Consider the following 16,648-nt stretch of genomic DNA (forward strand, 5'->3'; position numbering starts at 1 on the left):
TCCTAGCTGAAGTAAAGAATCGTCGCCACAAGCCAAGGCCGGGGACAATGGCTCTGCGGTTCTTGGCGGTCCTAGGGTTTCTCTCCGCGGCGGCGGCGGCTGCGGTGCCGCGGCCTGAGCCGGAGCTGAAGCCGAGCGACACGGACGCGCTGGGCATGTTCCGGCACGGCGCCGACGCGCACGGCATCCTGGCCGGCAACTGGAGCACGCCCGACGCCTGCGCCGGCCGCTGGACCGGCGTGGGGTGCTCCTCCGACGGCCGCCGGGTCACCTCGCTCTCCCTCGGCTCGCTCGACCTGCGGGGCTCTCTCGACCCGCTCTCCCACCTCACCGAGCTCCGCGTGCTCGACCTCCGCGGGAACCGCCTCAACGGCACCCTCGACGGACTCCTCCTCGGCGTCCCCAACCTCAAGCTCCTCTACCTCTCCCGCAACGACTTCTCCGGCGCCGTCCCGGACGCCCTCGCGCGGCTCCCTCGCCTCGTCCGCCTTGACCTCGCCGACAACAGCCTGCGCGGGCCCATCCCTGCCGCCGCGCTCGCCAACCTTACCGACCTCCTCACGCTCAGGCTCCAGGACAACCTCCTCACCGGTCTGCTCCCGGACCTCGCCACCGCCCTGCCCCGCCTCGCGGACTTCAACGCCTCCAACAACCAGCTCTCCGGCAGGGTGCCCGACGCGTTGTGGGCCAAATTTGGTCTCGCCTCGTTCGCCGGGAATGCCGGCCTTTGCGGGACGGTGCCGCCACTGCCGTCCTGTTCTTTCATGCCGCGCGAGCCCGCCCCGACGTCGCCTTCCGCCCCTGCCTCGTCGACGCAGTCCGTCGTGCCGTCCAACCCAGCCGCCTCCTCCTCCTCGTCGTCCGTTGCTTCGTCCTCACCGGCATTGGCCACACCAGAGGGAGTCGCTGGCAAGGGGGGCTTGAGCACAGGCGCGATTGCCGGGATTGCCGTCGGCAATGGCCTCTTCTTGTTCGCGCTGCTGTCGCTGCTGGTTGCGTATTGCTGCTGTAGCACCGGCGGCGGCAGCGAGACAGCCAAGAAGAGGAAAAGAGGCGGCCGCGTCGGCCTGGAGGACGGAGACGGCGGGATGTTCGGCCACGGCAAGGGCATGCAGCCAGCTCGCCCGGGCAGCGCTGGCAGGTGCAGCGACGGCGGCGACAGCGACGGGGCACGCAGCAAGTTGGTATTCTTCGGGGTCGACGGCGAAGGCGGCGGCAACGACGAAGCTGACGACGACGGGGGAAGCGACAGCAGCGCCGGATGGAGGGCAAGTGGTGGCTGGACAGCGCAACAGCAGGGGAGGAGGAGCAAGTTCGAGCTCGAGGAGCTGCTTCGCGCGTCGGCGGAGATGGTCGGTCGTGGTAGCCTCGGGACAGTGTACCGCGCGGCGCTGAGCGACGGCCGCATGGTGGCCGTGAAGCGGCTCCGCGACGCCAACCCCTGCGCCCGGGACGAGTTCCACCGGTACATGGACCTCATCGGCCGCCTCCGCCACCCGAATCTCGTCCCCCTCAGGGCCTTCTACTACGCCAAGCAGGAGAAGCTCCTCATCTACGACTACCTCCCTAACGGCAACCTCCATGATCGCCTCCATGGTATCCTTGTTGAATAGCTAACATATTCTCGCTCCATTCGAACTGTGTCTGACACGATGTTCTTGCCATTGTCTGGTGAATGTGTGCAGGGCACCAGATGACAGGGGAGACGCCGTTGGACTGGACGACGAGGGTGACGCTGCTGCTCAGCGCGGCGCGCGGGCTGGCCTGCATCCACCGGGAGTACCGCGACTCCACCATACCCCACGGCAACATCAAGTCCACAAATGTCCTGCTCGACAAGAACGGCGCCGCCTGCGTCACGGATTTCGGCCTAGCGCTGCTGCTCAGCCCGGCGCACGCCATTGCCCGCCTCGGCGGGTACATCGCGCCGGAGCAGTCGGGCGACCACAAGCGCCTCTCGCAGGAGGCAGACGTGTACAGCTTCGGCGTGCTCGTCCTAGAGGCGCTGACGGGCAAGGTGCCGGCCCAGCACCTGCAGCCGCTGCCGGACGCAGCCGGCAACAGCGCACAGAGGAAAGACAAGCAGGCGGCTGTGAGCCTCCCGGAGTGGGTGCGGTCGGTGGTGCGGGAGGAGTGGACGGCGGAGGTGTTCGATGCGGAGCTGCTCCGGTACAAGAACATCGAGGAGGAGATGGTGGCGCTGCTGCATATCGCGCTGGCGTGCGTGGCGCAGCTGCCGGAGCAGAGGCCCTCCATGGCCGACGTGGTGAGGATGATCGAGAGCGTCCCCGTGGACCAGTCGCCGCTCCCTGAGGAGGATGTATCGATGTCGCCCTCCATTGGCATCACCACTGACGATGGTCTCAGCTACTAGTTTTAGTTCAGCATCAGCTTTCCTCGTCCATAGCTAGTAGTAGCATTGAACTGAGGTTGCTTCAGTTAAGTACCTGTGCTTGGTGATGTTCTGGGTTGAAATGCATTCTTCCTGTTTCCGTTCATGGAAATATTGAAATATTTATCGTCCTAATGCGTTGACACCCATGGTATTTCTGCATCTTAATATGTTTGGGTCAATTCAAGATGACAGTTCTTCGAGCGTCATATTTTCAAAGTTGTTTTGGGACTATCGTTACAATTAACGACATCCCAAGATCTGGAAAACATGATCGCAAGCAACATTTGAGCAGTCTTAAAGGCAATACTAGGAATCAGATTTTACCGTTTATCATTCCACAGATGCATATGAGTTTTACACCGAATCGCATATTCCAGGGTCATAACAGTTATAACATAGAATATAAACTCTTAATTGTAAACATAGAAATAAATAATACAATATTATTAACTCTAGGGCATATTTCCAACTTCTCGGCCAACTGTATGGCCATGGGGTGCTCCAATAGCGAGCTGCTCCTCGGCTTCCACGAGTGGCACTTGGTCTGGACAGTCGGCGTGAAGGAGTGACGATGCCGACCCGAGGAGGATCTTCGAGCTCTAACCACTCTTCCTACCAATTTTTGTTGGTCTCGACAACTAATGTTGGCGCCATCGCATTCGCACGTCTCATCGACATTGGTTTGCAACTTGACACAAAAGTGTTTGCGCCACAGGCCGATGTGCGGCTAGCAGAAAAAAAAGCCTCACATAGCGTGATGAAGCACGCTATGTGGAGTATGAAATTGGGGGGAAAGTGGTGAAAATGGAGGCAATAGAAGCAGAGGAGACCTCGGAAAAATGATGGATAGGGAACTCTAACCCACACATGAGAAAGCCCATTTGTTCTCGGTGGGGTGGGGCATGGTCTCGTGGATGACGGTTTTGCTGACGGAGGTGGCGAGCGAAGACGGTCTCCGGCGACGGCAGATACACGGTTTGGACAACCGGTCCAGCTGCCCGTGCGTAATCGTCGATGCCTTCCAGTTGCCCTTGGTGGAGGACGCCACCTTTGGCGCTAGAGCGGCGCCCTTGCCCTTGTCGACGGGTTGGTAAGCCTTCCTCAGACGACATTCTCTGGCCATTGCTTTTTGAAGTGGTGGAAAGCTACGATGCATGAGGGAAACGGTGTCGCGACAAAGAATTGTGAAGTGTTGGAGCTCTAGAGGGTTTGGAGCGCGAGGAAGAAGATGCCTGCGTGGGAAATGAGAGCGAAAGCTCTCCCTTGTATTGCCTCCTCCCTTTTCTAGGGAGGGACAAAACAGAGTGGCGACAGCTTAGTGTTGCCACGCGGCAACAAATCTCTTCGCATCCCCGCATTAAATGTTAGTGACTCACAGAGATCGAGGGGTTATTGTTAGTTCTTGTACATGGATCAAGGTGCACGCCCCTCTCGATGGGACATAGCCTTAGTGGGCCCTAACTCACACCCGCACGTCACATTGATCGTCAGGTCAAGGCGCACACGTGGCCTGGTGGGCCCATGGATAAGACCAAGTTCATTTGTCAGAACTGGGCAAGAGGACTTTCGAGACACTATGCGAGAACTTGTCCTGCCCAACAACATGCTGCGTGAGAAAACTTTTTGGCATGCAGTTCGCTTTCCTCCTTCGGCATTTCCAAGATCGAGGTGGTTCACAACACCTCGGAAAGCCGCTCGGCAAATAGAGGTCGGTTGTATGATGGCACTATTCAAAAGACTTTTGTTGAACCTATTTCAAGACCAGCGACCAAAGACGATGAGCACCTTGGAAGGAATGAGGTGCTGCTAGCTTGAAGACCAGTTCAGGGGCTACTGACAGTGACCCGACTAAGGGGCCTCTCATGGCATTGGTTCCCCACCTGGTAGGCGGGCTGAGGACCCCTTTGTCAGTTTTGTCCTCGGCAACTTTGAGCGGCCCGTGGTGATGTACACAACAATTCCGCAAGGCTTGACGTACAAGACAAGAAGATGGAGCCATGGAGAGTTCTACCTCCTAGATGTAGCCGACCTAGTTGTGTAAACCCCAGGTCTCTCTGTATGCTATATAAGGCAAGGGTAGGGTGAGGGAGTCCTGGATTAAGGGGTCCTCGGACAGCCGGACTATATACTTTGGCCGGACTGTTGGACTATGAAGATACAAGATTGAAGACTTCATCCCGTGTCCGGGTGGGACTCTCCTTTGCGTGGAAGGCAAGCTTGGCAATTCGGATATGTAGGTCTCCTTCTCTGTAACCGACTCTGCGTAACCCTAGCCCCCTCATGTGTCTATATAAACTAGAGGGTTTAGTCCGTAGGACAACAACAATCATAATCATAGGCTAGCTTCCAGGGTTTAGCCTCTACGATCTCGTGGTAGATCAACTCTTGTAATACTCATACCATCAAGATCAATCAAGCAGGAAGTAGGGTATTACCTCCATCGAGAGGACCTGAACCTGGGTAAACATCGTGTCCCTCGCCTCCTGTTACCATTAGCCTTAAACGCACAGTTCGGGACCCCCTACCCGAGATCCGCCGGTTTTGACACCGACATTGGTTCTTTCATTGAGAGTTCCACTGTGTCGTCACGATAAGGCTTGATGGCTCCTTCAATCATCTTCAACGATGCGGTCCAGGGTGAGGTTTTCCTCCCCGGACAGATCTTCGTATTCGGCGGCTTCGTACTGCGGGACAACTCGCTTGGCCATCTAGAGCAGATCGACAGCTACGCCCCTGGCCATCAGGTCAGGTTTGGAAGCTTGAACTACACTGCCGATATCCGCGGAGACTTGATCTTCGATGGATTCGAACCCATGTCAGGTTCGCCGAACAGTCACGACGAGCATTACTTAGATCTGCCATCGGACAGTGTTCGGGAGATCACGCCTGCGGCTGCCCCGGTCGTTAATCCGGAGCAGATCGTGCCTTCCGAGGGCGGGTGGATGGACCCTACCATGGAAAGTGCACACTCATCGGCGCTAGAGCCGAACACAGACTTCACACCCAAAGAAATCTGTGTCATCGGACCCTCGGACTCGTCTCCGGCCACAGGCTCCGAATCGTGTACGTCCGTGCCTATCAAATCTGATTGGGCACCGATCATGGAGTTTACCTCCATGGATATATTTCAGCACTCGCCTTTGGGCGACGTGCTAAATTCATTGAGGTCTCTCTTTTTGTCAGGAGACTCCTGGCCGAACTATGTCCGGCTGGAGTGGGAAGCGGACGACGAAGAAATTCGTTCCCCACCCACCACCCACTTAATAGCCACTATCGATGACTTAACCGACGTGCTTGACTTCAACTCCGAAGACATCGACGGTATGGACGCCGATGCAAGAGAAGAACAGGAACCACCGCCCACAGGGCACTGGACGACCACCTCATCATATGATATATATATGGCGGATACCCCCAAAGAAGGCGATGGCGATGAGGCAATGGAGGATAGTCCCCCGGAGAAGCAATCTAAGCACCGGCGTCATGGGCGCCGCTCTAAGCCCTGCCAGAGCAAAAATAGCAATACCGGCACAAGAGATGATAGCAATCCGGATGGTGCCGAAGATGAAAGCAATCCCGCCCAGCCAGGCTTCGAGCAGGCCGAGCGGGAGGATGGGCAAGCTAGCCCTAAGGAACAGGCAATGGATGGAGAATCAGAGGATGATAATTACATGCCCCTCTCCGAAGACGAAGTGAGCCTCGGTGATGAAGAATTCATCGTGCCTGAGGATCCCGTCGAGCAGGAGCGCTTCAAGCGCTGGCTTATAGCCACCGCAAAAAGCCTGAAGAAAAAGCAGCAACAGCTTCAAGCTGATCAAGACCTGCTAACTGATAGATGGATAGAGGTCCTGGCAGCCGAGGAATACGGACTCGAGCGCCCTACCAAAAGTTACCCAAAGCGTAGGTTGCTACCTCGACTCGAGGAGGAGGCATTAAAGCCCACACTACCAGCGCACGATGTGGCTGACCGGCCACCTCGCGGCCGAGACAAAGCGGCGTATCAGCCCGATGTCCAGCCCGCACCCCGATGCCAAACAAGCAAAAACACGAAGGCCCGGGGCTCCACGCACGACCTGCGAGACGTATTGGAAAACAAAGCAGGACAATCAAGATCGATCTACGGATCACGAGGACGCGCCACAACGCGTGACGATGACTGTCACACCGGATATACCAACAAATTCGGCCGGACCGAATACAATGTAGCCCGGCACAGAGGCGCCGCACACCCCCAATGCTTCACTAATGAAGTAATGGGTCATGATTTCCCAGAAGGGTTTAAACCCATGAACATTGAATCATATGATGGTACTACAGACCCCACGGTATGGAAAGTAGATTTCTTCCTCCACATTCACATGGCCTGCGGAGATGATCTACATGCCATCAAGTACCTCCCACTAAAACTCAAGGGACCAGCTCGGCATTGGCTGAATAGCCTGCCGGCAAACTCCATCGGGAGTTGGGAGAACCTGGCAGACGCATTCCTGGACAACTTCCAGGGCACTTATGTGCGACCACCAGATGCTGATGATCTAAGTGACATAACCCAACGACCCGGAGAGTCAGCCAGGAAATTTTGGACTCGGTTCCTAACTAAAAATAACCAAATTGTCGATTGTCCGGATGCCGAAGCCCTAGCGGCCTTTAAGTATAACATCCGTGATGAGTGGCTTGCCCGACATCTCGGCCAAGAAAATCCAAAGTCCATGGAAGCCCTCACGACACTCATGACCCGCTTTTGTGCAGGTGAGGACAGCTGGTTGGCTCGTAGCAACAACACAACAAGCAATCCTGGCACATCAAAAGCTAGAGATAGCAACGACAGACCACGACGCAACAAACACAAGCGTCACAAGAACGGTGATAGCGCCGAAGACACGGTAGTCAATGTCGGATTCAGTGACTCCAAGTCCAGTCAGCGAAAAAAGTCATTCAGCAATAACAATTCAGGCCCGTCCAGTTTGGACCGCATACTTGACCGTCCATGCCAAATTCATGGCACCCCAGGAACACCAGCCAATCATACCAACAGAGAATGCTGGGTCTTCAGACAAGCCGGCAGGTCAGGTGCCGAAAACAAGGGGAAGGGGTCTCAAAGCAACGATGATGGCGAGGAGCCCCGATCATCGAATATAGGAGGGTAAAAGAAATTTCCCTCGCAAATCAAAATAGTGAACATGATAAACGCCACCCACATTCCCAAGCTGGAACAAACGTGCACTCTTAGGGATGTCAACTTAACGGAGCCAGTCGCCCCACAATACAGTCTATGGCCGATCACCTTTGATCGTAAGGATCGTCCGGCCAATACCAAGCAGGGCAATCCAGCCGCACTCGTCCTTGACCCAATAATTGATGGATTCCACCTCACACGAGTCCTTATGGACGGAGGCAATAGTCTAAACCTGCTGTATCAGGACACAGTGCGCAAGATGGGTATCGATCATTCGATGATCAAGCCCACTAAAACCACCTTTAAAGGTGTTATACCAGGTGTGGAGGCCAATTGTACAGGATTCATCACTCTGGAGGTAGTCTTCGGATCACCAAACAATTACCGTACCGAAGAGTTAGTCTTCGACATCGTCCCCTTTTGCAGTGACTATTAGGCACTGCTCGGACGGACCGCGTTCGCTCGATTCAACGCGGTGCCACATTATGCCTACTGTAAACTCAAGATGCGCGGTCCGCGCGGCATCATCATAGTTAATGGCAGGGCCAAACTTCCCCTCACTGCCGAAGACTCTACCACCGCTTTAACAGCAGAAGCAACGAATGGCACCTTTCAATCGAACCTCGAGTCGACGGCCAAGCTCCCGGACACCGCCAAAGGAGTCCGAACTACTACACGGCAGGATAGCCCGGCTCGTCCGGAGCTCAGCTGAAACACTCCGGCAAAAGTTAAGACAGGCCACATACTGCGGCTCAACCGCTCTGTGGCACAAAACCATTTCTTGCATTTTCTTTGCAGGTTCACCTTTGCGTAGGCCAGGACGGACGACATGGAGACAGTTCGAACGCGCAAGGGAATCTCTAGATATTCCCCTCGATGATCATCCAACTACACTCCCGATCCGCATACAACTTCCTCTCGCCTGGTCTCAGCAGGTTCCGCAGTCATATTTCTTTTTATCACATTACCTGTACTCATACGCATCGACGTATTATTCAAATACAACATGTGGATCTATATGATGCTTATCTGCTGTTATTTCTTATTGAAACTCTTTTGTCAAAAGGCAGCGGCACATCGCGATATGCCTTAATATGCCAGGGGCTTCATTATACCCATAATATGGCAATAAAGTCCGAACACCTTCACGGCAGTTCGGCACCCCGAACTTATAGCATTATATGCATCAGCTCCAAATCATGTCTTGGGTCAATAGTTGGGTTTGCCCGGCTCCCATGTTTTGGTACCTTACGTTCCGCTATATCGGCTAAGGTAGCACAGGGAGAACTACTGCGATTGTGTTCCGGCTCTTCCGGACGAGCACCTGAGTAGAGAAAGCCGAAAACTGACTGTCATGATACAGCGAGAGCTGGTAAGCTGTTCGAGAGGTTGTAAAATCTTTAAGGATTTCTGCCGCATAATGCCATAACCAATGCAGCGTGCGATGGATCGGCTTTCTTCCGATCAGGTGCTTATAAAGCCCCTCATGCGGTCTTTCGAACACCAGGGGCTACGCCTACCTTCCTTTTGTCAAACTCCTATGGCTAAGCAAGAGTGATAAAGCCCTATAGTCCGATTGCCTGGTTCGCTGTGCTGAACACCTCCTCAAAGGACCCAAAACTGGGATAAAGAGTGCTCAGGTTATCCCAAACACCCCCGTACTTACTACGTGGGGGCAGAAGCCGACGACTGGCCAACTCTCAGGATTAATATATATATAACGGCCGCACAGGAGGAAAACTTTCGAATAACAGGCAATAAATAATAGAAATGACCTTGTTTAACATTACAAAGGACAACATGATTGCATTCATGGAAATATAATGTCCTTGGTGCCTTGCTCCGCCGCAAGGCGGGCTCCTTTCAAGACACCTTCATAATATAATTCGGGCTTGCGATGCTCCTTCCCCTTCGGCGGTCCCTCGGTCATCAGCTTTTCCGCATCCATCTTCCCCCAGTGCACCTTTGCACGGGCAAAGGCCATCCACGCACCCTCCATACAAACCGACCGCTTGATGACTTCGAGTCGAGGGCAGGCACTCACAAGCCGCTTCACGAGCCCGAAGTAACTGTTTGGAATCGGCTCGGCGGGCCATAGGCGGATGATCAAATCCTTCATGGCTAGCTCGACCGCCTTATGCAGTTCAATCAGCTGCTTCATTTGATCGGCAAAAGGTACCGGATAATTCGGTGCCAGATACTGCATCCAGAAGAGCTTATCCGTAGTGTTCCTTTCTTCGGCTCGGTAGAATTGGGCGGCATCAGATATGCTGCGTGGCAGCTCCACAAATACCCCTGGAGAAATCAGAATTCACATTATCAACTTAATTTTCTCCTTTCAAATACCTGCTTTGTATAGGAAAAGCCTTACCAGCCGCAATCTTCCTCGCCTCCTGGATTTCCTTCAGGGCACCTTGGGCTTCCCCCCGGGCATCACTTGCGGCTTGGCGAGCCTGGGAGAGTTCGGATTCTTTCCGTGATAAACTCTGCTCCCAGGTCTCACATTTCTTCACGGCCTCCTGAAGCTCTCGCTCAGCTTCAATAACTCTGGCCTCGTGCTTTTCACGGAGAGCCTGCTCTGCGGCTGCCTTCTTCTCGGCTTCGGCCACAGCCTTCTTAAGAGCCTCAATTTTGACTGTCGCCCCTAGAGCACATCATAAAAATATTTTCATCATGCACACTTATTCATTTGTGCTAAATGAACAAGGTTTCTGCATACCTTGGTTATCTTCCAACTGCTTCTTTAATCGGCCAAGTTCTCCTTCGGCTTGCTCCAGACTACGCCTCAGTCCGGATACTTCCGCAGTACGAGAGGCGACAGTCGCTACAGACGCCTGCTTATATGAGAAGAGAGATAGATGTCATCAATTGAGTCTCCTGCGAACATAAATTTGATCCTCTGTCTGGTTCTTTCTCCCACCGAACAGTGTATCAGGGGCTACTATCTGTATTATGACACTCTTCGAAACCTTATAAAACATACCTCAAAGCCTCTTATAAGGCTAATGCAGGTTTCATCCAGTCCACTCTCAGTGGACCGAATCTTCTCAATCACTGCGCCCATAAGGGCATGGTGTTCATCGACGATGGAGGCGCTTCTCAGTGCCGCCGATAAAGTATCTAGCACCTCTGGTTGGACAGAGGTTGCCGGTGGAACATGCACACACCCTCCAGTCGAGGGAAGCCGCCTGCCGAATTCTGGAGCCGTATTTGTCTCCGGGATCGCGTCCGGCTGGGGGCCTAATCCAAGATTGCCCCCGCTGTAGACGCCCATGGGAGCCTTCTCTCCCATGTGTCCGGCCCCGGAAGTTTGACCTTCTGGCGCCGTCTTTACGATTCTCTCTCCCCCTTCTTGGCCTGGGTCCTCCTGGGACGAAACCTCGGTGTCATTCACATGTTTGGGGGAAGGGGCCCTCGGTGGTGTCCCACTCTCCATAGCATCCGAACCCAGCAAATCCGCCGACGAGGATTGTTCGGCACGGGACCTTGCCGGACTATAAAAAGCATGGCTCAGATTAAAATATTATGCCACGACAAGTCTGGACGCATAAGTGTGTTCGGATTTTATACTCACGAGTTCACCAGGGGCTGGGCCCTGGGATCCCACTCTGGGCTGCTATCGGCGGCGGTAGTGGACTCCTCTGGAAGATGAGTTTTTCCCATTTTAGGCGACTCGGCCTCCAAAGACGTGGAGGCCGTCCTTTTCTTTCTCCCCCCCCCCCGCTGGGGATTCGTCTTCCTCCTCCTCGTCCTCTTCGGAGGAAGAACGAGCATTGGAGTCTTTGCATTTTGTGTCCGAAGCACCACGGCGATGGAGGCCGCCCCTGGTCTTCTTGGCCTCCTTCTCGGCCTTCTTCTTCGGCGCCTTGTAAGGCGCCGGGACCAACATCTTTGTTAGAAGTGGGCCGGCTGGTTCTTCTGGTAGCGGGGCCGGACAGTAGATCCGCCCCGCCTTCTTCGCCCAACCCTAGGAGAGTTGTGGGAAACACATTAAGCATTTTCCTAAGGATATGCGAATAAAACATATGAATTGTCAACATACAATGACTTACCTAACTCGCAGGGCGGGACAGTTGGTATCCGCGGTCCTCGGCGGAGTCTGACGACGATTTGCCGGACTTGAAAAGCACCTTCCAGATATCCTTGTGCGAAGAGCCAAAGAGCTCTAACAGGGTCTGGTGCTTGGCCGGGTCGAACTCCCATAAATTGCAAGCCCGGTGTTGACAAGGTAAAATCCGGCGAACTAACATCACCTGGACTACATTGACGAGCTTGATGTTCTTGTCTTCCATATCCTGGACTCGTGTCTCGAGCACCGATAGTTCGTCGGACGAGGCCCAGTTCAGGCCCTTCTTGGGCCAGGACGTAAGTCGCAGAGGGGCTCCGGATCTGAATTCCGGAGCAGCAGCCCATTCCTTGCCGCACGGCTCAGTGATGTAAAACCACTACTGCTGCCACTCCTTGATAGAATCATTGAAAGTACCCGTTGGCCATGTAATGTTGGGCATCTTGCTCACCATGGCGCCTCCGCACTTGGCATGCTTGCCGCTCACTACCTTGGGCTTCACATTAAAAACCTTCAGCCATAGGCCGAAGTGTGGCAGGATGCGGAGAAAGGGCTCGCACACGACGGTGAATGTCGAGATGTTGAGGAAGGAATTGGGGGATACATCATAAAAATCAATCCCGTAATAATACATGATGCCGCGAACGAATGGGTGGAGGGGAAACCCTAGCCTGCGGACAAAATGAGGGAGGAATACCACCCTCTCGTGGGGTTCCTGAGTGGGGACGATATGTCCCACCGTCGGAAGACAATGGCCAATTCTTTTGGACAAATACCCGGCCCCTCGAAGCTTTTTGATATCCTTCTCTCAGACGGTAGAGGCCATCCACTTGCCTCCTGCTCCGGATCCGGACATTTTCGGGAAACCTTTTTGGGCGGAGAAGACTAATGCTTGGGAGCTAGGGCTCGAGCCAGAAGGAATGGATGAGCGGAAGAAGAAGGCGTGGGTGAAAAGGAGGGATCCTTATCTCCGTATAAAGGCAGCAAAGATCCTGCGCCTCCCCACTTGCCCGGTAAACTCGCTTATTCCCTAAGCGCCATGATTAATGGCGCGGTTGGGTTACCCAGACCCGTATTAATGAGAATCCCGTGATAAGGGGACACGATCTCTGCTTCGACAAGACGTGCCAAGGAAACCACCTCGCAATGTGTGCAGCAGCTGGTGAAGAAAAACGGTTCGAATAATGACCGGGCCGTGGCATGATGTCACGCTATGAAAAGTTGTCAGCAGATTAGATTTGTGGAATATTGTGTTCTCTACGGTGGTATGTGGAATTTGTTTTGCAGAGCTGGACACGATCCTTGTGTTCAAAATCTTCTATGGAGTATTCGGAGAAGGAACCCGCCTTGCAATGCCTAAGACAATATGCGCGCCGGGCTCATCGTCATTGAAGCCTGGTTCAGGGGCTACTGAGGGAGTCCTAGATTAAGGGGTCCTCGGACAGCCGGACTATATACTTTGGCCGGACTGTTGGACTATGAAGATACAAGATTGAAGACTTCGTCCCGTGTCTGGGTGGGACTCTCCTTTGCATGGAAGGCAAGCTTGGCAATTCGGATATGTAGATCTCCTTCTCTGTAACCGACTCTGCATAACCCTAGCCCCCTCCGGTGTCTATATAAACCAGAGGGTTTAGTCCGTAGGACAACAACAATCATAATCATAGGCTAGCTTCTAGGGTTTAGCCTCTACGATCTCGTGGTAGATCAACTCTTGTAATACTCATATCATCAAGATCAATCAAGCAGGAAGTAGGGTATTACCTCCATCGAGAGGACCCGAACCTGGGTAAACCTCGTGTCCCCAGCCTCCTGTTACCATTAGCCTTAGATGCACAGTTCGGGACCCCCTACCCGAGATCCGCCGGTTTTGACACCAACATAGGGATCATCGTAGAAAATGTCTTACGCATTATAATCTCTCGGTGCTTTGTGTTGAGTATGTATTTTGTACTTCACGTGTATTGGAGTTGTGGCTCACCTCCTAGTCTTGTATAGTTGAGGTAGAGGCCTTCCCTTGTATTATATATACGTGCACCAGCACCCCATCAATACAACGTCTATTCTATTGCAAACTTTCCCGTCTACATGGTATCATCTTGAAGGTCCTGACCTAGGGCAAGCCGTCGCCGCCGCTCTCCATCGCCGTCGCCGTCGCGCAACGCTTCCCTGCGTGCGCCGGCGCCGCCACACCCCATCGCCGCCGCCGTGCAGTGCCTCCTTGCGCGCGCCGCCGCCGCCGCTTCCCACCGCCACCGCCGCCGCTTCCCACCGCCGCCGCCGCCGCGTTCTCCTCTGACGCCGTCGCCGCCCCGTGCCGCCGCATCGTTTCCGCTCCCACCCGTTGCACGGACTTGCTGCCGCTGCCATGCGCCGCTGCCGCCCCGTCGTGCTGCAACCCTAACCCGACGCGCTGCCGCCGCGCGCTCCCGCGTGCCGCCGCCGCCCCCTTCCTTTTCACGCCGTTCCTGACGCCTTCCATGGACTCTCTGGGCTACTTCACCATCTGCGGTGGAAGCGCTCCACCGGCCGCGTCGATCCAGTCACGTCCTCCCGCACCCCCTGGGTGTTGCCCAGTGTCGCCACCAACGCCTCCCCCGCAGCACCCGCAAGGGGGAGGGGGCCGACGCAACCGGCGTCGCGGCGATCGCCTCCACCTGCAGCAGCAGCGGACCCAGGACGCCGGGGGCGCCACACTATCAGCAGGCTCTCCCCGCTGGCCACCAGGCGTTCCTCGGCGCGCCCTTCAAGCTGACTGGCGCCGGCTACGGCGCCCTCCTTGCGCCACCGCCCCTCAGTGGTTATGGCCCGCCCGTCCCGACGCCGCCCTATGGGAGCCTTCTGCCGCCACCGGTACCTCTGCCCTGGGACCCCACTCTCCTCGCCGCACAGCACTCCGCGCTGTCGCCGAGTAGCTCTGTCGGTGGAGGCGACTGGTACATGGACTCAGGTGCTACTGCGCACATGGCAGCTCATCCCGGTAACCTAACCTCCTCCACTCCCATTCACACACCCACCCGTATTACCGTCAGCAACGACTCCTCCTTACCTATTACTCATATCTGTAGCACTAGCTTTCCCTCCACTTCCACACCCATCACTATGTCTAATGTTCTTGTTTCACCTGATTTAGTCACAAACCTAGTTTCCGTTCATCGTCTTACTCGTGAGAACCCACTTACTGTTGAATTTGATGGTGTTGGCTTTTCTGTGAAAGACTCCCGTACCAGGATGGTCCTTCACCAATGTGACAGTCCCGATGAGCTCTACCCCGTGCACGCCGGTACCTCCACCTCCACACCCGTCGCCCTTGCCACCGGTGTTGACCTTTGGCACGCTCGCTGTCACCCCAACCACACTATCTTACGTCAAATTCTTAGGAGTTTCTCTTTCTCATGTGATAAGCTCGACGAGCACTCTTGTGAGGCTTGTCGCTTAGGCAAGCACGTTCGTCTTCCCTTTAGTGCATCTTCTTCCGTTTCCACTTTTCCGTTTCAGTTACTTCATAGTGATGTTTGGACATCTCCCGTTGCGAGTAAGACGGGCTATCTATACTACTTGGTGATTTTAGATGATTATTCTCACTATGTGTGGACTTTTCCTCTTTGTCGTAAATCCGATGCTTTAGCCACACTCCCCGCCTTTTATTCATATGTCACCACCCAGTTCGGTCGCCCCATACTCGCACTCCAAACTGATAACGGAAAAGAGTTTGACAATGTCGCTCTTCGCACACTTCTCGCATGTCACGGCACCACGTTCCGTCTGACTTGCCCCTACACTTCCCAGCAGAACGGCCGCGCTGAGCGCATTCTCCGCACTCTTAATGACTGTGTTCGCACGTTACTCTTTCACTCTAACGTGCCCGCTCGGTTCTAGCCTGATGCCCTCGCTACCGCCACTCTCTTAGTTAACATTCATCTATGTCGCCCTCGATGGAACTACACCCCTCACCACCTTCTCTTCGGCACACCACCGTCCTACGATGGTCTCCGCATCTTCGGGTGTCTCTGTTATCCTAGCACCACGTCCACCATGCCACACAAGCTCGCACCATGATCTGTCCCATGCATCTTCCTTGGCTACCCTCCTAACACCAAAGGTTACCGGTGCTATGATCCTGTCACTCATCGTGTGTACACCTCGAGGCATGTATACTTTCTCGAGACGGTGGTCCCTTTTTTTCAGGTTCCTCCGTCTTCGGCCCCTTCGGCGCTGGCCCCCGCGCCCCTTCATGGAGCAATGCGCGGCGGCAGCCCCCGACACCCCCCGGCACGGCGTCTTCTGCCACCACCACCTGGCTTCGTGACTCCCTTCCCTGAGGTCGAGTCCGAGCGGGCCCCCGGGTCCCTGCCTCCCTCATATGAGGTTGAGCCTGGCACCCCGCCCGCCACCCCTGCAACGGGCTCGACGTCACCCTCGCCCGTCGCCTGTTCCGCCGCTGGATCGGTCGACGCTGCTACCGCCGCGGCCCCTGCCGCCGCCGCCGCTGCTGTGGCCTCCGTCGTCGCCGCTGCACCAGGTGCCCCAGCCGCCATGGCACCCACCGGCCATGCTGCCCCATCACTTATCGTGACTACCCATGCTCGAGCAGGAGTGCTTTGGCCCCAGCACGCGCTACTCCGCTGACAAGTATGTGTGTGCCGCCTCGATGTCGATGCCATCACCCGTCCCCACCTCCGCTGGCGCTACCCTTCGGGATCCCCATTGGCTAGCTGCGATGCAGGAGGAGTTCGACGCCTTACATCGCAACTACACGTGGCAGCTTGTTCCGTGACCCCCTCGTGCCAACATCATCTCTGGCAAGTGGGTGTTTCACCACAAGACTCGCCCGGACAGTTCTCTCGAGCGCTACAAGGCTCGGTGGGTGGTTCGTGGTTTTCGGCAGCGCGCGGGCGTGGACTTCACCGACACCTTCGCCCCGGTTGTGAAACTGGGCATGATTTGCGCCGCGCTTCAGCTGGCGGTCTCGCGCGCCTGGTCGGTGCACCAGTTGGATGTCTCCAACGCC

General features: G+C 55.3%; 1 protein-coding gene across 1 annotated transcript; it reads left to right on the forward strand.

The window, feature by feature from the left end:
* Positions 1-6: 6 nt before the first annotated feature.
* Positions 7-2,554, forward strand: LOC119308288 (leucine-rich repeat receptor-like protein kinase PXC1). Its single transcript, XM_037584388.1, has 2 exons — positions 7-1,596; positions 1,686-2,554. The coding sequence occupies exons 1-2, from the start codon at positions 48-50 to the stop codon at positions 2,372-2,374; spliced, it is 2,238 nt and encodes a 745-aa protein (XP_037440285.1). The 5' UTR covers positions 7-47; the 3' UTR covers positions 2,375-2,554.
* Positions 2,555-16,648: the final 14,094 nt, after the last annotated feature.

The sequence above is a fragment of the Triticum dicoccoides genome, chromosome 5B (genome assembly GCF_002162155.2).
Source record: "Triticum dicoccoides isolate Atlit2015 ecotype Zavitan chromosome 5B, WEW_v2.0, whole genome shotgun sequence".
Lineage (NCBI taxonomy): Eukaryota > Viridiplantae > Streptophyta > Magnoliopsida > Poales > Poaceae > Triticum > Triticum dicoccoides.

Coding starts and splice junctions, on each gene's coding strand:
- LOC119308288 (XM_037584388.1), top strand. CDS start 48: ATGGCTCTGCGGTTCTTGGCGGTCCTAGGGTTTCTCTCCGCGGCGGCG. Junction 1,597..1,685: donor CCTCCATGATCGCCTCCATG/GTATCCTTGTTG, acceptor GAATGTGTGCAG/GGCACCAGATGACAGGGGAG.